This window comes from Platichthys flesus, chromosome 3, assembly GCF_949316205.1.
Source record: "Platichthys flesus chromosome 3, fPlaFle2.1, whole genome shotgun sequence".
NCBI lineage: Eukaryota > Metazoa > Chordata > Actinopteri > Pleuronectiformes > Pleuronectidae > Platichthys > Platichthys flesus.
In genome coordinates this window covers 18,199,730-18,219,315 of record NC_084947.1, presented here as the reverse complement: position 1 = coordinate 18,219,315, position 19,586 = coordinate 18,199,730, and the positions used below count along the sequence as shown (strand labels likewise).

Here is a 19,586-nt window from a genome sequence, read left to right as displayed (position 1 = left end):
AGCAGCCGCAACATGCCAGTGACCAGAGGGGGAATCTACCAGGCTGGAGCTTCCTCATCAGCCTCACCCACAGGTAACAACTCATCATCATCTTATGATATGATTGGATATTCAATCCAAACCAGCTACTTCATTAATGATAGTTAAAGTTAAGATTTCCTGATTCTACTGATTATTTTCTCATTTAATTGATGCTTTTGCTCCATTTATGTCAGAGAATTGTGAAAAATTTTCATAAAAATCTAAAGGTGATAAATTGTAATTAATCAACAGTCCAAAATCTATATTTATTCAATACTAATCAATATAGAAGATGAGACACACATAAAAAAAAACTCGGTAAGGGGCAGTATGTTGTTTTCTTTACTACGAGTAATCAAAATAATGATAATAATTATAAACTTAATTTATATAGCACCTTTCAAAACACAGTTACAATGTGCTTTATATGTTGAAAATAGAAATTGAGGGCAAACAATAGGAAATATTCTTAAATCAGCTAATTTCTGATCACAGCTTTGAATTTTCTGATGAATTTGATGACGCACACCTCTGTAGTATTCAGCAGCATCCCGCTGTTCTCTGATCCCCTCCGTCCAAATGAGGTCAGTCCAGTCCACCGCTCAGACCCAGCCCGACTTTACGGTGCCAGTCTTAACCCCTGACCCTTGTGGTGTTACCCTGCCGACAATGCCAGTCGCTAATTTTGCACGGTCCATGTTACTCCACTGGGTTGGGAGGGCATCTCGTGCCAACGCGAAAGGAACAATTCTCACTCAGTGAACAAGATAACAAGATTAACTTTCACAGTCAAGGGGTCACACCAACATGCACTACAGTCTATGGGTACGCACACACACATGCACACAAACGCGCTCGGTTTTGGACACAGGCTTCCATTTGTGTCTGTTTTTCAGAGGGAAAACATGCAAACATGAACTCCCAGCCTGACCACGACGACCAGCAGCAGTCTGGCAACGGGTGCAACCACCAGGTTCCAAACCAGAATCACAGACCACAGAGCGTGGATGGACCTGAGATGCAGGCTCTGCCCATGCCGGTCCCAGAGCCAACAATCCAACACACTAAGGCAGTGATTCTCAAACTGTGGGGCCCGCCCCACCGGTGGGGCGTGAAGGCATATCAGGTGGGGCGCGGGACCGGGAGAGGGAAATGTGATGCCGGGTTCCAACCATACACGGAAGCGCGCGGCGCTCAGCGCGGCCCTCAGCGCGGCTCTCAGCGCGGAGCACCGCGCTTCTGTGTATGGTTGGAACCCGGCATCACATTTCCCCCTCCCGGTCCAGCGCCCCACCCCGCTCTGCGCGGCACTCAGCGCAGTTCTCTAGCGCACAGCCGCCTGGCTGTTCACGCCGGAAGACTTGACGCCGAAACCATCGGTGCAGGGCGCGAGGCGCAGCCGATGTGAACGGCACAATTGAGTAACAGAAATGGCGCTCGCGCAGCGAGGCGCTTCCGCGTCCGGTGTGAACTGAAGAGGACCAGTTCATTGAGATGACATCTGACTCCAGCCTGAGGCTGAGGTTTACAGCAAAGACACTGAGTGAATTCTGGATTGGCGTGGAGGAATGAAGGAGCATCCACTCATAGGGCAGAGGGTTAGGAGGATTCTGCTTCCCTTTGCCACATCCTATCTCTGTGAGATGGGCTTTTCTGCTGTGGCCTCACTTAAATCAAAGTACAGATCTCGGCTCAATATTGAAAATGATTTAAGAGTGGCATTATCAAGCTTAAAACCCCGTTTTGACAAGTTGTGCAGTGTAAAACTCATTGCAGCCACTGATACAGTTGACAAGACTTGAGTTCTTACATAGTGAGTTGTTTCTGCATGTGTTATTTTTGGTTGAACTTTATCATCTTGGAAACAAAGTGATTGTAATTTAATACATTTTTTCTCCATATTAGAAATAGCACGGACTGATGGAGGAATGTAGTGAAGAATGTCACAAAAAGTTTTAATTGCTTATCAGAAATTCCTGAAAGTGATGTGAAGTTATTGTTCATGTACATGCTATTTAAGTACACAAGTTAAACGTGACAAAGGTATTGCACTATTTTTTGTAAGAAGCACACAGATTGATGTGGCAAAGTAGTGACAAATGTCACAAAAAAAAGTTGTAATTGGTTAGCAGAAATTCCTGAAAGTGATGTGAAGTTAATGTGTATGTTATTTAAAATACACAAGTTAATCTTGGCCTATTTTTTAATAATTTTGTTAGGGCAGGGAGCGGGTGGGGCATTACAAATATTCTCGCTCATAAGTGGGGCATGACAGAAAAAGTTTGAGAACCACTGCACTAAGGTAAGATAAACCCAGATCGACGAGCTAAAGCAGCACACGTATGATCTTATTAAGGATATGTAAATCAACCACTGTAAGTACATGGTGGACTCAACTTTCCCAGTTCTTATTATAAGCACTGAGCACAGACACATCCACGGCATAGGGATCTTCGTAGAGTTTTAATTCAGATGTCAAGTTTTGATTCAAGTTATGTTTTGAGCCAAAAATATTCAAGATTTGGGTATTTCAGTTTGTGTGTTGTCAAGAAAATTGTATAGATTTATCTGCTTGTAATTAGAGGAGAATGAAAATGTGGATTTAACAAGATAAATATGGGAAACTAGTTTTATGGGCCCTTTATCAGTAGGTTTACTGATGAAAGCTTCTTCCTGAATATACTCTATATGATTTACAGCATGCAGATGCAGCACATTCAAAATATCAGGCAAAACAAAAAAAATAACTTTTTTCTAGATGCTTTATTTCTTTCTGATTCTCCTCTGGTGTCTTAGTTGTTCATCAACAACGAGTGGCTCGAGTCATGCAGTGGGAGAAAGATTCCTGTGTATAATCCCGCCACGGGGGAGCTGCTGTGTGACGTGGAGGAGGCTGATGCAGTAAGTGCTTCTTAACTCTGTTTGAGCAAGAATATGAAAATGAAGGTTGCAGTCAGCTCATTGTACCATATTATGCCTTTTTTTACAAATGTTTCTGGGTCGGTAGAGTTTTCTGTCCTGCAGGAGGGATCCCAAAATCTGTTACTCCTCCTGTTTATTAATCATTTTTGGGGAGTTTTTCTATATCCAGTGTCTAAGGCTAGAGGCTGCAGGCTTCACAAGTTGTCAATTTTTCATTTGTGATATTGGGCTTTAGAGCCTAGAAACAGACTTGACTCAAACCGAATCTCCTTTAGGAAGATGTTGACAAGGCAGTGAGGAGCGCCCAAGCCGCCTTCCAGATGGGGTCACCCTGGCGGTCCATGGACGCCTCAGACCGAGGTCATCTGCTTAATAGACTTGCTGACTTAGTGGAGCGAGATCGAATTCTCCTGGCAGTGAGAAACACTCAGATACACCCTCACACACACAAACATATATATAATATTTTGATTAGAAAATAAAGATCAATACTGAGGCAATGGCTTTTTTATTTGAACTTATGTTGTGTGTTTGCAGACCCTGGAGGCTCTGGACTCCGGCAAAGTGTTTCTCATGGCGTATTTTGTAGATCTGATGGCAACAATCAAAACTTTAAGATACTATGGAGGTTGGGCCGACAAGGTTCAGGGCAAAACCATCCCAGTAGGTGAGTTGTTGTTGTTTGAATTATATATTAAGATTATAGACTGATATGTTTAAAGAGTGTGTTTGTTTGCGTTTGGGTGTGTTATACTGTAACACTGTATATATTTTGTTTACAGTGTATGTAAATATACATATATAATACATTATTTTTTATTTCATTATTGTATCTTTACTCAATTATTAATACATTTTACTCTGACGATTTTTACGTTTGGCTTTGCTACTGTAACTTACAAAGGACAATCTTACCTTATCTTACTTGTAGATATACAGCCATGTTTAACAATTCTGACATTTATGTCACAGTTTATTCAAAGCGAGTTAACAACATATATATATATTTTTGTTTTTAGATGGACAGTACTTTACTTACACCCGACATGAGCCCATTGGAGTATGTGGCCAGATCATTCCTGTGAGTAGAAACACTTTTCTGTTCTAGAAAGACATATGCAGCACTTTAAGAATGTATTTTAGGAATAGCATTGAAATATTGACATTCTGTTTAGAATATTTAGTTTGTAGCATTAATATATCTACATCCAGTTTCGCATTTGTTTGTGTGATAAAATGGTCATTGGGTTGTGTGAGATCATCGAATCTTCAGCCAATAAGGGTGAGCTCTGACAATATCAGACTTACAAACAATGTAACAATAATGTAATCTGTACACACTGTAACAACAGAGAATATTAAGTCTAGTAAAATTGTTCGAACGTGTTTTAACTGACATCAGTGTAACTGTCGAATGAGTCTGGCTATGCCACCTCCTCCTGTATTTTAATGCTTGTTAAAATCTGTCATACTCACTTCTCAACATGTGTGTGCATATTGGATGACAGTGGAACTTCCCATTGATGATGTTTGCATGGAAGATTGCTCCTGCTCTGTGCTGTGGGAACACTGTCATCATCAAACCTGCTGAGCAGACCCCATTGTCAGCCCTGCACATGGCTGCACTCATAAAAGAGGTAGTGGGATTATTACTGTTTGTAAGAGAACATGTGGACAAGAGCCATTAACTTGCATTCAGACTTTGTTGAGACCTGCCTAGCTGTAAAAGCATGTGCATGTGTGGTGCCTGTTTGTTATATCGCTCCCTCCAATTCTCCGGTTTCAGGTCGGCTTTCCTCCAGGTGTGGTGAATGTGGTGCCGGGGTACGGTCAGACAGCAGGCAGTGCCATTTCTCATCACATGGACATAGACAAAGTCGCCTTCACCGGATCTACCAATGTAAGTATTCTACTGACGTAAGAAAAAACTCCTCTCCTCTCCTCTCCTCTCCTCTCCTCTCCTCTCCTCTCCTCTCCTCTCCTCTCCTCTCCTCTCCTCTCCTCTCCTCTCCTCTCCTCTCCTCTCCTCTCCTCTCCTCTCCTCTCCTCTGTAAAGTTACTGTGTATCTTGGTCACTAGGTGGGGAAACTCATTCAGAAGGCTGCAGGCGACAGCAATCTGAAAAGAGTTACACTGGAACTCGGCGGCAAAAATCCCAATATTGTCTTTGCAGACTGTGACTGTGAGTATTTTTACTTGTTTAGTTTGCAGTCATTTTCTTTAACTGTTGTTATCTTGCTGTACTTTCAGCATAAACATACTGAATCCTTTTGAAGGGATTGCTTTTTAGATTCACTCTGATGATACTGTCTAACCTTTCTTACTTCATGTCAACAATCCACCTGCAGCCGTTCAGACCTAAGCGTGTACATGTCTGTCTTGCAGTAGAGTACGCAGTGGAGCAGGCCCACAGTGGTCTGTTCTTCAACCAGGGCCAGTGCTGTCTGGCTGGATCCAGGGTGTTTGTGGAGGAACCGATCTATGAGGAGTTTGTCCGTCTCAGCGTCGAGAGGGCCACATCCAAAGTCCTGGGAAACCCACTGCTGCCAGGGGTGGATCACGGGCCACAGGTATACAGGAACCCTATTTATGTGACGACTGATGCAGTTTTGCTTGTCACGAAGCAAAACTACTGATAAGCCCTGACTGCTGTTTCCTGCAGATTGACCAGAAGCAGTTTGATAAGATAATGGAGCTGATAGAGAGCGGGAAGAGGGAGGGAGCCACGCTGGAATGTGGGGGGTCCGCATGGGGTCAGCAGGGACTCTTTATCCAACCCACCGTCTTCTCAAATGTCACAGATGATATGCGCATCGCCAAAGAAGAGGTACCCTGCTTTCATACACATCTGCACATGACAAGCACCCACTTTATTTGCATCCTCATTTTAGCACTGTGCTCTGAAATTCTTCCTCTTTACATTTGCACCTTTTCCCTCCCGCATTCACACTCGTATCCAGATTTTTGGGCCAGTGCAGCAGATCATGTGCTTCCGCAGCGTCCATGAAGTCATCCAGAGAGCCAACGACACGCACTATGGCCTGGCAGCGGGCGTGTTCACCAACGACATCGACAAAGCCCTGACAGTCTCTTCAGCGCTGCAGGCTGGCATGGTCTGGTACGGATCAGATCCTCTACAGTTCAGCTTTTAGTGGATCTGTAGGATCTGCACAGCAAATCATCACAGACACCTTCCTTCAAGTCTTAAGACACTTTGTGATATTACTTATGATATCAGTACATAATAATGAATACCTTTGGCAAATGAGTATCAGCCTCTGATTTTGATGCAATGAGAACAATCTAATTGTGCCTTTTTTCTAGGGTGAACTGCTACAATGCCATGAGTGCTCAGTGTCCGTTTGGTGGCTTCAAAATGTCTGGCAATGGGAGGGAGATGTGAGTTTCACCACTGCTTAATATTTCATGAAATAGTCCTTTATTCACACTGTATTTACGATATGTCCACCACATAGATACATGAAGTAGCTCAGTTATTGTGTACATGGGACTTGCCTGGTAAATGCTGCTCATGTAATGTAAGGAAACGTCATGACAACTCAATGTAATCATTTGTTTGTTTTATTGTAGGGGAGAATATGCTCTTCAGGAGTACACAGAGGTCAAGGCAGTCACCATCAAAATCTCACAGAAGAACTCGTAACACCATCATGTCACAGGACTGACTTTATTGTGTCTTTTGAATTCTTGATGGCTTCAGACTTTCTGCGGGGCAGTCGTACAGGTGTGTTTGGAAGCCATCTTTGATTCTGTGTCACTTCATGAACATTTATTCGTCACATTTCTGCTGAGATATTTCCTGTTTTTACCCAATATCTTGTCCGTGTTACGTCTCTTTTAGTTGATATATTTCTGTGACAATTTGTGTACTCAGATGTTTTTACTTTAACGGTTTTGGGGACAGAAGGTTTTCTCCAGTAGTAACATTATTGTGAGCCTGTTGTTTTTTTCTGAAGTTACAACTTAAATAGCACTTCATTTGAATTGGCCTCATACAAAAAATAGACAAAAGACATTGAACAAACTATTTACAGGGATTTCAAAATGAAATCAATAAAACTGTTCAGCCATCTTGATAACCAGTAAACCCTACACTGATTTCAATGCGGTAAATATGACCAATCGCACTCCTTGCTATACATCTGTATTACAACCATACACTGTATATAAGCCGAAGTTTCTTGATCCCCACCTGTTGGCTGGTTGCAGTATAGGTCAGAAATCCTGCCTCCTCCATATTAATGGACGGGACATGGATCCCCTGATTAATAATGTGCAGCCTATCTAAAAAATGCAAGATGGCAGTGTTCATTTCCATAGCTTCATTTCTGAATTGTGGGAGGAAGTAAAGACGTGTTTTCCATCTTTATATAAAGTCTATGATTACAACCTGGTATTGTGTCATAACATTTGTCGCAATTTTTGCTGCAAAACTAGTATTTAACTTAAAGCAGCAATTTCTGTCTTTACACTTCAGCATCTATAGACTTTTCAGCTGTACAATAGTGAATGCATGTTTATTATACTAACACTTTAATTCCTCTCATATATGCAGTAAAATAACTATAATAATATAATAAATTAGTGAAACATTATTATTATCCATTGTTATTATTCCATAATTCCAGTGGTACTTCCATCCTCCATATCTTCATGTATCGTCCCAGTTTTGGTCTATGACCAATGTCTCTTAATACCTTGGCCCACCCCGACCCCTACCTCTGCCCGGTTGAGGCCCCCTGGCATTTCCAGGGTGCCCCCCTCTCGGCCCTGGTGCGCGGGTCACTGGCCCTCTGGGGTTAGGGGCAGCCAGGGACACATCCTTTTGCAGATTTACCCCTTTCCCTGCTGCACCGGGCTTCGTTTTAGGAGACTTGCTTCCCTTCTCATTTACGACAGCTGAGAAGACAGATTGAGATCAAAAACAGTGGCGAGGATAGTCAGGTGACTGATAGCATGAGCAATAAAGGAATGTGTGGGTGTGTGAGAGTACCAGGTGGAGGCGGCTCCTCCTTGACTGGAGGTGGTATGAGGGACTTGTTTGGCAGCAAGTCCTCCAGGTCCATCATCACTTGATTAGTGCTGTCCTTGTTGTTCCTGCGGTTCTTCTCCTCGTCTCGAGCCTAAAGTGTCCATCCACAAAGCAGACCGTTTTTAATTTACTGAATATTTCACGAGGGGAAATTTGACAAAAGAGCGGAACGAAGGAGACTGACCAATTGCATCTTCCTTTTAAGGTCATTGTTGGCTTGTTGGTATCCTTTTGACACTGCGTTCAGGTAGTAGAGGGCCAATCTGTTATAGAATTGCACCACACTCTTTTAGGTGAAAGCCCTTGTAAACCAGTCAACAGCTTAGACCACAGGACAGTTTTATGACTTTACATTCAACAGGGTTTTAAAATGTCAGATATTAGCGCCCCCTGTGGTTGAACCAAAAAAGACAGCGGTTGACAGCAGATAATATGACTACAACAACTATGACCCGTTTCCCTACGGACAATAATTCATGCCATCAAAATATTTTCAAAGGTGATCAATTTATAAATCTGCATGCACAATGTGTGCAGTCAGTTCAGTGAATTCTAAATGTAAAGCTAAAAAATACAAACAATGGAAAAAATACATTTTCATGGACAATTTGAAGCTGAATTTCAGATGTTGTAATGTAATGCCTTCATACATGTCCCTTCCTCTACAGTACATGAAATGGCATTTCATCGCCTATTTAGTTTTCCTACAGACATAACACAGTATTTCACCTCCTATATAAATGATACATACACCATGAGGAGGACAGCAGGCAAGATGAGTCCAGGGTTGGTGGCGTACGTAAAAATGTTCCCTATGAAGGCAGGTAGATCCTGCTCTATCGTCTCCATGACCACGTCATACATCTTCTCCTGACCACTGGAGGAAAGAGTCAAATACAGCACATTGTTGTTGCATATAGTGACTCGATTAAAAGTAAGTCCACCAAACTGCATATGTAAGACAAGACATTATTATATACTTGAGCATAAATGACAGCAGATGAAAAGTTGCTTTAGTGACTTTGAAACTAAAACCATCACAATAAATACAGATAAAATATTTTGTTTGACTCAACCTGCAACCATCTGAAAGGGGTATAGTATGATAATCCTGCTATAATAATAAAATTATATGATATGTTTAACATATTTGACATCTTAGGGAAAGAAAACGTTTGTTTCTCAGAGTGGTTAAGTGTCAAAACCTCAGGAGCCTAAACCACCAGTCAATTTTACTTTACTTACCTGAAAGGTCCACAGTCGAAGGAAGGGGGCATGGTCATGATAGTGTAGACGACTGGCAGCAGACTGAGGAACAGCACTAGCAGCAGCAGGCCCATGTAGAAGTTGTTGGAGCGCGAGGCCTTGAAAACTCTCTCGTGAGGAACGTTACAGGACATCACTGCCCAGCTCTGGTAGTACATCGAGGACAGCAGACGCAACACATTCAGACCCACGAGACCTGGAGCGTAGAACGCTCCCATCCTGAGGGGGACATTTGCATTTTCATTAGAAGGCAGCTAAACAAATGAAGACACTTTTGAGAATCCCTGCTTTCTAGAGGAGAAGTGTTCAGACATATTTATAAGCGACATCAAATAAAGAGTGATTCACCAAATCATTCCTTGATTGAAGACAAGCCCAAGGACATTTCCACTGATGTCGAACTCTCCATATGAAGGCTGGTGAAAACACAAAAAACAAGTTAATACACTTTGCATTTTCCTCTCTCTCTCTCTCTCACTCTCTCGCTCTATCTCTCTCTCTCTCTTTCTCTCTCACTCTCTCTCTCTTTCTGTAATTAACTTCTCATTGCAGTGTCTTCTTTTGCTCCATGATAGGGATCACCTGTCATCCAAGATGTCATTGCATCGTATCAGGTTGACTTCAACCCTTTATGAACCGTGCTCACTCAGTTCCATTATAGTTAAATGACTTGGTCGCAGTATGTAGGGAACTGATTAGCATTTCGAGAATAATATCAAGAATAAAATTGAACCAAATCAGAGGATTTTTGTTTGTTTATTTGCATGTTAATGTATATGACTGCCTCCACAAAAGGCCTTGTGTAGATGAATTGGTGATGCTGTGCTTGAGAATTGGTTTGAGCACACAAACGCAGTGTGGTGATCGGTATTAGGTATTTGAAGAGATTGTAGTTGAAAACTGTCAGTAATGAAGGATTCAATCACATCCCATCTAATTTTCTTTATTCTCAAATGCAAACAAATATTATTTTTCTTATGCCTGGCTCAATACTCTTAATAATTAATTAATGTTTTGCGGCGGGGCTGAATTCTTTAGTTAATTCAGTCAAACAAACAAAAGTAAACTCAGCTACGACACATGGAGACACACTGCAAGTACTCACAAATCCAGCCTCCAGGTCCCAGCACCAGCAGTAGTTAAGGAAGCGCACAATGACGGCTCTTACGAAGTCACCAACCAGGATCGTCAAATAGGTCACTTGCATGTCTGACACAATCAGCTTCACAAATTCCTACACAGAAAAATAAGCCAAAGAAATAAGATCACATATGAACTGGCAAATGAAAGTAGACATTTGACAGTATGAGAAGGGTAACGTAAAGAACTGATGCTGCAAATCAAGCAAAAGTCTGCATCCACAATTAGCAATTTTTCATTGGACAACAGTTGTCTATATTCTGCCATTACTCACTTTTCCCACTCCAGTCTCCCAGCAGGGTCCTCGGATCACATCTGCTGGGTCCACAGTCGGAGGAGGCACGTCAGACGTGTTGAAGTGAAGGCTGTAGTTAGCATAGTACTGATTCAGAAGCCATTCAGTCTCATTCTTGATTGACTTCTCTCTCTCCAGCTAAAGAACAGAACATTTAGCAAAGAATAGTCAAGGCCATGCAAACCTTATTTATGTTGCACAAATACACATTGATTATGTACAGCACGGTTGGGGATTGAGAAGTTCTATTTAGAAGTTCTATTCACTTTACATACTCTGTTGTGATTGGTCACCTCCGGGCTCATTTTACCTAGCTTTGTTAGGGGGCGTGCCAGACTAGCAGAGAGGAGAATGGTCATAAGTACTGAATAGGTGTTTCAGCAGCCTCTGGAGCTGTGTGGTCTGTGAGAGGGAGGACCTCCCTTCACAGCAAACTTTGGGCTTTGCTACTTTGCAAACCTTTTCACACACATAAAAATCTTTATAGCACATAAGAGGATGGGCAAAAAATTTAAATGCATAATATCGATCAGCGGTAAGAGCTTGCCCAACCCAGTAACTGAGGGCCAATGCAGTATTTTAAGAACAGGTCAGAAATGCAGACTATTAGCTCTTAAATTGAAACATATCTACAAGAATGAATTCTATAGCATATCTGAAGCCGAGGAAAGCATATCTTTGACTCTTGTCAAGTGAGACATAGTCCATTTAAAGAACACTAACATCGGTTAATTTCTACCCATGCGAGTGCGGTCATGGGATTTTCATTGTGTTGCTGCTGTCTGAGTGGGGTGGGTCCTTGGGTAGCTTCAGTGTGCTCACTGACGTGATAGAAGGTAGGCTAGTTTCACTGCTCCCATCCCTGTTTTTTTCAACAGGCACGTGTTCTATGATTTTCACTCGATGTTAGCGATAGAGGGTAAAGTATTTGTTGAATATAGTATAAGTTGTAAATGATGCAGGGAGACTGTGCCTTCACCGGACATGTCCCAGGAATGGCTGGAACGAAGAACAAGTTCCCAGCCCTATTTTGTTTTGCGGGAATTTTTCTTTAGTAACTCCCTAATTCTTCTATAATTTTAGAGCCTTTTTATATGGTCCCCCCATGATAGCTTTTTCCGTTTCATGAGATGTTGTATTGGGGAAAATAACAGACGAGTGCTTCAAATTGCCAAGTTTTGTTGTACATTAATATATTTTGATTAGAAGTATTTTTTATCGGGTATATAAAATCGGGTAAAATGTACCCAACATTAGTGATGGTGTTAATAATTGTACATTAGTGTTCTAGGGTTAAATGAGAAATATTAGGGCATATAAATGCATAATGATCACATGTCATACCTTGGCATTGACCTCATCAAACAGGGCAAAGAGGAAGGTGTAAAGGTTTCCCAGGAAGAGGGCAAAGATTCGACCCAGCTGCCACTTCAGAGCGATACGAGGGTGATAATCTTCCAACTCTGCAATGGTTTCAAAGAGAGGAGGACACACCAGCCCCAGCAGAGACATCACAAACTCCACCTGATTCATCGGACAATGGAGGAGGGGACACACTCTTATCATCAAGTCTCAGATCTACCACATTAATAAATATCACTCAAACAGAAGAATCTAATTTCCAAGTTTAGTGTCAGCCTACCTCGTTCTTTTCAAACCATGAGAGATTTTCGCTCTTCATATCAGCAAAATCCTGAGAACGTTTCACCACAAAGTAGATGAGGTATCCACTGCCTCCCAGGCAACACAGGATCATGAAGTTGGCGAGAACCCGGAGGAACCGTCGCAGATGGATGTTCTCGTCTTTCTGGTTCTCCTGCTCATCTACTATGGATTCCTACAGGGGGGAAATTGGACAATATTAAACTAAAGGTTCAAACCTGTTTTGTGTACCTTTTTTGCACTTGATATGTTCCAAATAATTTCATATTCAAATTAAAACCGTACTTAATCGGTTTATTCCCCAGAGGCAGACCTGAATATATTCGGCTCAAATAAAGAAGTCTGTATTTGTACAGCATCTTACTAGTTTTGATTAAACCATTCATACAGTGCATCCTTAGTTGGAGGACAACCCCTCTACCCCCTGAGCCCTGACATATTATTAGCATTACAAATTTTTTACAAAAGTACCAACATCAGTCTCTATTCACATACTGATCTCAAACACATTTCCAAGATTGGAGGTTGAACCCAGGACCTCACACATGCAAAGCATGCGCTCTACCACTGAGCTAAATCCCCACAACCAGCCAGATACATGTTTTGTAAATTAATGCAGGAGTGAATATTTGTGCCAGATTTTAAGAAACATTCATAAAACGTTGATCTTTGTAACAGAGAATTTGCAGGTCAAACTAAAGTCTTATGGTGAAAACACTGGTGTCCCAGCTTCCTCCCTTAGGATATTCCCCTTATGATTATTAGATTTTGGGAAAAAAACGGTTACTCAAAAAGGAGAATCTTACTCTTACTATCACATTATTTAAACACAAATATACACAGACACACACACCTGCTAACCTTGAAGCTGGTGGTGATGGAGGCAAACTTATTGTCTGCAGTCTCAGGATTTCCTATCAGGTAGTCCCAGCTGGTGAACATCTTCCAGGTGAAGGTGAACTCTCCTTCCCCGGCCCCGTCTCCTCCTTCATTTGAGTTACGAGCCATTCTGAAAACAAATAACACACCGAACAAAAGAGATCCACTCTTTGTGTATACTCACTGTACATCTGATTTCCTGCACGTGTGTGTCTTGCCTACGTTCTAATGACAACCATCAGGCTGTATCCAAAGATGCCAACACCCACAAGCAGGTAGGAAAGAGGGAGTCTGAACTGCAGCACTCCAATCATTCGCTCGCTGTTGTAGAATCCGTAGAACAAAAAGGAGTACTTGCAGTATCCCTGGTGATGAGGCGTGGAAATCAAATCACAGTCGTTCAAGCAGATACAAAGGAACTTGACATTTTTGTTAAACAAAACTAAGAACATTTAAAGAATATTAACATTAAATTTTGATTTAAAAAAACAAACAAGACTATGTCAAGCTGAAAAAAAGGGCTAATGGCTAGATAGAGCCATACTTAGTCTGGATCAAAATTGAGGGACGACTTGCCATCACTTTACCTACGCCTCTGCTAAAGGTGCTAAGAACATTTAAAGAATATTAACATTAAATTTTGATTTAAAAAAACAAACAAGACTATGTCAAGATGAAAAAAAGGGCTAATGGCTAGATAGAGCCATACTTAGTCTGGATCAAAATTGAGGGACGACTTGCCATCACTTTACCTACGCCTCTGCTAAAGGTGCTAAGAACATTTAAAGAATATTAACATTAAATTTTGATTTAAAAAAACAAACAAGACTATGTCAAGATGAAAAAAAGGGCTAATGGCTAGATAGAGCCATACTTAGTCTGGATCAAAATTGAGGGACGACTTGCCATCACTTTACCCACGCCTCTGCTAAAGGTGCCAATATTTAAAATGCAGCTTTAATACATTGTCTTTTCTATCAAATAGATTTGTTTTGGCCGCACACTCTAAATGTCAGGAGGGATAAATAAACCGATAAATGGAGCTGAGATCCTCACACTGAATTCAAAGAGCACAGAGAAGTCCATGGCTGTGGGCTGCTCCGCTCGGGGCACAGTTTTCCTGGGAATGGAGCCATAGGGCAGACCCATGAGGAGCTAAACACAGAGGAGAGGGAAAGGTGTAGGTGAGGAAACATGTACAATGTCTGCTGCATCAGGTATCATCATGTAATCTGACAACGTTTGTACCTCGGGCAGCATCACCAGACCAAACATGAGACCAAAGAGAATCAAGTTCAGACCATACATCCACCTCAGAAAAATAAAGTAGGACGCCACTGATGACCCAAAGTGACCTAGGATTAGACAGAGAACTTGACTCAGAATTTGAAGGACAGCTAAGTAGAAAGAGCACCATCATATCTCAGTGATTATTTATTAGATAAAGTTGTTGTGGTACCAACTTTCTACATCTTTTATTTTCCTCTCCCAGGGTATACAAGCTGTTTTGAAGTTCTCAAAGTCACGTTTAAACTTGATCAGTTTCTGGGGGGGTTAAAGTTTGACATGGTTATTTCAACATTGTAAATAAACAAAATAAACAGTTCTGTATTTTAAGTCGTCAACAAAGCTGTAACACGAACAGATTACCTTTGCCATCATGACTTTGTATGCATACAGCTTCCGGCCTTTTCCTTTCCCAAGAGCGCCTTCAAACCTTTCAACAAACTCCTGGGCCTCCCTGTGTGACCAATCAGAAGACAACACAGAGAACCGTGACCTCTCCAACAAATGAATGCAATAGTCTGTGGGAACAGGATGTCAAAACAGAAGGGTGTATTTTAATTTACTGATTGATGACACACTACTACTATCACTTGGCAACTGAGTCGCTCACTGCATGCATTACACAGTGTCAAGCTCATGAAAAACCTAATGCAGCGCACTTATCGTGTTCCCTTCCCAGAGCCTTGCTTACATAGAGAAACATACACCGCAGCATCACTTACACATTAACCTACAACTCCTTGACCTGAATTTGGTGGCCTGAACTGTTCACAGCCTTCTCACACTGAAGGTGTCTAACAGGCTGAACCACAGTCAGCCGTGTGTTTGTTTTCCTGAGATTCATCAGACCCTGAAAATTATAGTTTTCAGGGCCTGATGAGTTATTTGCTTCAGCTCAGTCCTGCCTGTGACAAGAATGGATTTGCATTTAGACAACCCAGGGTTGCTCTGACCTCTCCCTAAAGCATCCCTGTTTAAAAAAATCCAATAGTTTTGACTGTCTGTAGATCGCAGCACTGAGATGAGAAGTATTAAACACCTAAAGTCAATGAATCAAAGTTTTAATAATGCATGATCAACATCAGATGTACACAACATGAGTGAGGCTAGGCATAGAGGAAATTGGAAACAAATAAATAGGATACAAGAATAACACCCAAATAAAATAAGAACAAAACGCAACTGTAACAACAAAAAACACAAATATCACAGTTATGACGAGCGTGTGAGTTACGGTTGGCCTCTCTGCATATTTGTTTTTACTTGAGCAGTAGGAGCCTCCTCTTCATGCGCCACGGTTTGTTCCTTAATGTAGTAATGAGTTTCTTCTTCTCCTCAACCTGTTCCTTCAGGGCTTCCATCTCTCCCTCCGAGAGCGATTCATCATCGACGTCAGAGGAGGAAGAGGAGCTGCTGTAAGGGAGAGAGCCGTCACTTTGACCAGGCACTGCACCAGAATTACAACTTATCTGTATGAACAACTGTATAAAATAGAGGAACCTAAAATCTGGATGACCCAATAGGCGACTAGCTGGTGAACAATGTCATGCATTTAGCAGATAAGGGGCTGGACATTTCCCTCAGGATGTGGTGTTGACCAAAAACAGAGCTCAAAAGACTGAGTCAAATCTGATTATGAATTCCTTCTGTCCATTACACCATTTACTCTGACATTAACCCGCCATGGTTGATTGCTCGATTCTACCGTATACCATTGTAGATGTTTTCTTTCAAATTCTGCACGAAATTATTTGCAACTGCATCTTATTATTCAATCCAATAACACAAAGCTACATGTCTACATAACGTGACTATGGTCAGAATACTCTACAGGTCTTCATTCGGTTATTGCTTAATTCCATTATGACTTTATGCCGGTTAAGATAATTGGGTTAGTATCGGAATTTTGCTGTGCATGTAAATGAGTGACGTCTTTCCCGTTTTTTCCCCAGAGTGGCCACAACAATCCAATCATTAAAGTTTTCAAACAGCTGGTTTAACTAAATTTCTCAACGGCAGCATGAATTCTTCTTTTTGCCATAGGGGGTCACAAAAATTACAAAGCAAACGCATATTGTTTATTACAAAAACAATAAGAATCATACAAACTGTGAATGTGGGAATACTTGAGACAAATTATGTTTTGTCCCTTTGCTTTTGTTTCAAGGCAGCAGTAAGAAATGGATGAGGATTAAACCACAGCCAAAACTCTTTTTCACCTAAATTTCCCCAGCATAACTGAGGTTCATATCTTTTGGATGCTGATTAACATTTTCATACTGACACAAAGAAACCTGAGCTCTAAGAAGTTTTACAGTACTTTATATAATCAAGCAGGTATAGTCTAAAAATCCTATACCTGCTAACTGTGTATTTTGTGTTATAAAATTGATGTAGTTAACAGTATGTCATTGTCCTTAATAAATGACACAAACATTAGCTTGATATGAGACTGTCAGGTACATGGATGAGTGCGTGGAGAAAACTGTACATACATGTGTGTGTGGAGCGTGCAGGTATGTGAGAAGCAGCTCTCAGAGAATACTGCACCTGTTCAACTTCCCATTCTTCTTTTTCTTGTCCTTCTCACCATCCTTATCCTTCCCTTCTTTCTTTTTAACATTCCCTTTATTCTGGTCCTCTTTCTCCTTTTTGGTCGCCGCTCTTCCTCCCTTTTTCTTCTTCTCTCGGTCGTCTTCGCTCTCCTCGTCGCTCTCCTCCTTAGCAGCTCTCTTCCTGGAGGCCTTTGATCCTTTTCTTTTCACATTGCGGTCCTCTTCCTCGTCATCTTCGTCGCTGGCTCTGGGCTTTGCCTTCTTCTTTCGTCCTCTTTTCCGTGGTGCCTCATCCTCATCCTCCTCGTCTTCCTCATCATCACTGACCCGTTTGGCTCTACGTTGTGGTTTGGTTTTTCTGTTTTTACTTCTCTTCCGGGCCTCATCTGAGACAACAATATACAGTGTGTGTATTTGTACACAAATAACAGAAGCTTTCACCTACTGACAATAATATTTATACTTTCTTACTATCTTACAACAAGTACAAATAATAATAATAATTCTAATAATAATGCATATAAAAAATGTCTCACAGCCTTACCTTCACTTCCACTGTCTGATACAGCATCAACCTCCATCCCAACTGGAACAAAAATATAAAAACCCAAACTCAAATCCAGCATTCAAATAATTACTTCAAATCATTATCAGGCAATAAGGTGAATATTTAAAGCTGATATAAATGTGTTTTTCTCACCATCTTCAACGTTGATCACGGTATTGCTTTTCCTTTTTGGAGGCATCCTTCTGTTTCTCCTTCAGTTCTCTCTGTCCTCTGCTGCTCACTTCAGACTCTCCATTCATGAGTCACAGGTGTAAGCAGCTGATACACCTGTGAGAGTATCATGTCAAGAAGCCAGGTTGCATACACACACACACACGGGCGTAGGCTGATCAGTGACCTGGCTCCTTGACAACAGTCAAAGACACTCAGTCCATTAGATGATAATCAGGAGCCAGGCGAGGAAACAGAGTCAGACAATGATATTGTCAATCAAATGGCTGATTAATTTTTGACTGGAGCAACAAGATCACATACACAGGTTTCAAGCTCAATCCCAACATGTATTCAAATTCAACCTGTACCAAATAACTTTGACTCCAACTGAGGGTTGGACTTTTGCAATCATTCAGCTGTGTCCCAGAAACAAGACACCAGAGCAGATGTAGACATAAAGGTCAGGTCTCATTAAAGTTGGATGTAAGCTTAAGTAATCCTGAGTGCAAAGTGAAACATGTCACTGTATTTAAATACTGCCCACACTGATCCGTTAGACTTAGACTGTACTATAATGTGGAACACGATCCAAAGTAACCATTCAGCGTATTGATAGAAATTTCAGCTGAAGCTAATATGAGGCTTGATTAGTCAGACACATTAATTGTGTGTGACTTTTTGTATGTCTGTATTTAAAACAGAGAACTCAAATAGGAGACTTTGCAATGAATGAACAATTTGGAATAAAGCCTTTAGATTTGACTAACTCAGAATTTATACATATGTTTAACTTTTTTAAACCACGGGGGTGAAAGGGGACGACAGAAACGACTGAAGGATGGAGACCGAAAAGTCCACATCTTGTGTTTCCAGCTCTAATGCATGAAGATGCAGCTACTACCTGGGCAGTTATGGTCAAATGTCAGATCTGACCCTCCTGAATAATGCAGGAGGGAACAGGAGACGCAGGGATGCTGACACAAAGAGCAACGCTCATGAAAGGGTTGTATGAATGCTGGCTCGAGGGCTTGTACCTGAGAGACTAGCTTTTCATGTCCTCCTCTTTTAGCTCCTCCTCCTGATTGTGGCCCTCCACTTCCTGCAATAACACACCTGTCACGCCTCCTCCTCACTATACTGTACTTAGGCTTAAAGAAGGCCTGGACGCATTTAGTCTCAAGATACCTCAATCTAACTTCCCACCCTCAGTGCTAATCTTTGCTCTCATAAGCAAAACCTGACACAATCCGAAAGAGTTGAATCAGCCCTTATAGCCCCACATGTCCCACTCCGCCCTTCGGTTGTGTTGGTGAACAAGAGATGCCTGTTGTGATACAGTTGATATTGAGATATCCGGTCACATGCTTCCTGTCAGGGCTCAGTTTTCTGCCACTTCGTACCAACATGGAGGGATACTAATACTATCAAATAACTGCAGAATTAATACTTAATGCTTAGTTGCCATGAATTGATCATGAGCATCAATGGAAGTGGATCTGATTGGCTCTGTGATTTAATGTCAGTGGCTCTATGGGCTTATTAATGTGTCGTCTTGAATGATTTAAACCCAACACTTATTCCTCACAGGTAACCGTTACATTGTGTGGAGCTTAAATTTCAATTAAATAGGAACAAGTCTTGTCAATGACCATCAATTTATAGAATTTCCAGTTGATAGAGTTTGACTAATGACACTGCACTACGTGGACTGACAGCGGAGTTAAATGACAGGTTGACTGACAGGACCACTCAGTGAACAAGAGCAGATCAGAGTCAGCTTCCGGA

At 41.5% G+C, this 19,586-nt stretch overlaps 2 protein-coding genes across 2 annotated transcripts; one reads left to right on the top strand and one right to left on the bottom strand.

The window, feature by feature from the left end:
* Nucleotides 1–12: 12 nt before the first annotated feature.
* On the top strand, nucleotides 13–7,525 carry LOC133933895 (aldehyde dehydrogenase 1A1-like). Its single transcript, XM_062381137.1, has 14 exons — nucleotides 13–73; nucleotides 918–1,090; nucleotides 2,818–2,922; nucleotides 3,219–3,359; nucleotides 3,481–3,610; nucleotides 3,963–4,024; nucleotides 4,452–4,580; nucleotides 4,730–4,843; nucleotides 5,023–5,125; nucleotides 5,329–5,513; nucleotides 5,606–5,770; nucleotides 5,904–6,061; nucleotides 6,268–6,342; nucleotides 6,535–7,525. The coding sequence occupies exons 1-14, from the start codon at nucleotides 13–15 to the stop codon at nucleotides 6,605–6,607; spliced, it is 1,674 nt and encodes a 557-aa protein (XP_062237121.1). The 3' UTR covers nucleotides 6,608–7,525.
* A 129-nt stretch (nucleotides 7,526–7,654) lies between these two features.
* On the bottom strand, nucleotides 7,655–17,826 carry tmc2b (transmembrane channel-like 2b). Its single transcript, XM_062381125.1, has 20 exons — nucleotides 17,781–17,826; nucleotides 17,625–17,666; nucleotides 17,076–17,466; nucleotides 15,789–15,938; nucleotides 14,889–14,979; nucleotides 14,702–14,783; nucleotides 14,487–14,593; nucleotides 14,295–14,393; nucleotides 13,461–13,603; nucleotides 13,221–13,368; nucleotides 12,340–12,534; nucleotides 12,042–12,221; nucleotides 10,677–10,835; nucleotides 10,368–10,496; nucleotides 9,611–9,678; nucleotides 9,242–9,481; nucleotides 8,748–8,873; nucleotides 8,181–8,259; nucleotides 7,958–8,087; nucleotides 7,655–7,863 (listed from the first exon to the last, which is right to left on the bottom strand). Exons 1-20 carry the CDS (start codon nucleotides 17,824–17,826, stop codon nucleotides 7,655–7,657), a joined length of 2,814 nt encoding a protein of 937 aa, XP_062237109.1.
* Between the last annotated feature and the right edge of the window lie 1,760 nt (nucleotides 17,827–19,586).

Coding starts and splice junctions, on each gene's coding strand:
- tmc2b (XM_062381125.1), bottom strand. CDS start 17,826: ATGCCTCCAAAAAGGAAAAGCAATACCGTGATCAACGTTGAAGATG. Junction 14,784..14,888: donor ACAAAGTCATGATGGCAAAG/GTAATCTGTTCG, acceptor TAACCCCCCCAG/AAACTGATCAAGTTTAAACG. Junction 9,679..10,367: donor GGGACCTGGAGGCTGGATTT/GTGAGTACTTGC, acceptor TGTTTTCACCAG/CCTTCATATGGAGAGTTCGA.
- LOC133933895 (XM_062381137.1), top strand. CDS start 13: ATGCCAGTGACCAGAGGGGGAATCTACCAGGCTGGAGCTTCCTCATCA. Junction 3,611..3,962: donor GGGCAAAACCATCCCAGTAG/GTGAGTTGTTGT, acceptor TTTTGTTTTTAG/ATGGACAGTACTTTACTTAC. Junction 5,514..5,605: donor GGGTGGATCACGGGCCACAG/GTATACAGGAAC, acceptor TGTTTCCTGCAG/ATTGACCAGAAGCAGTTTGA.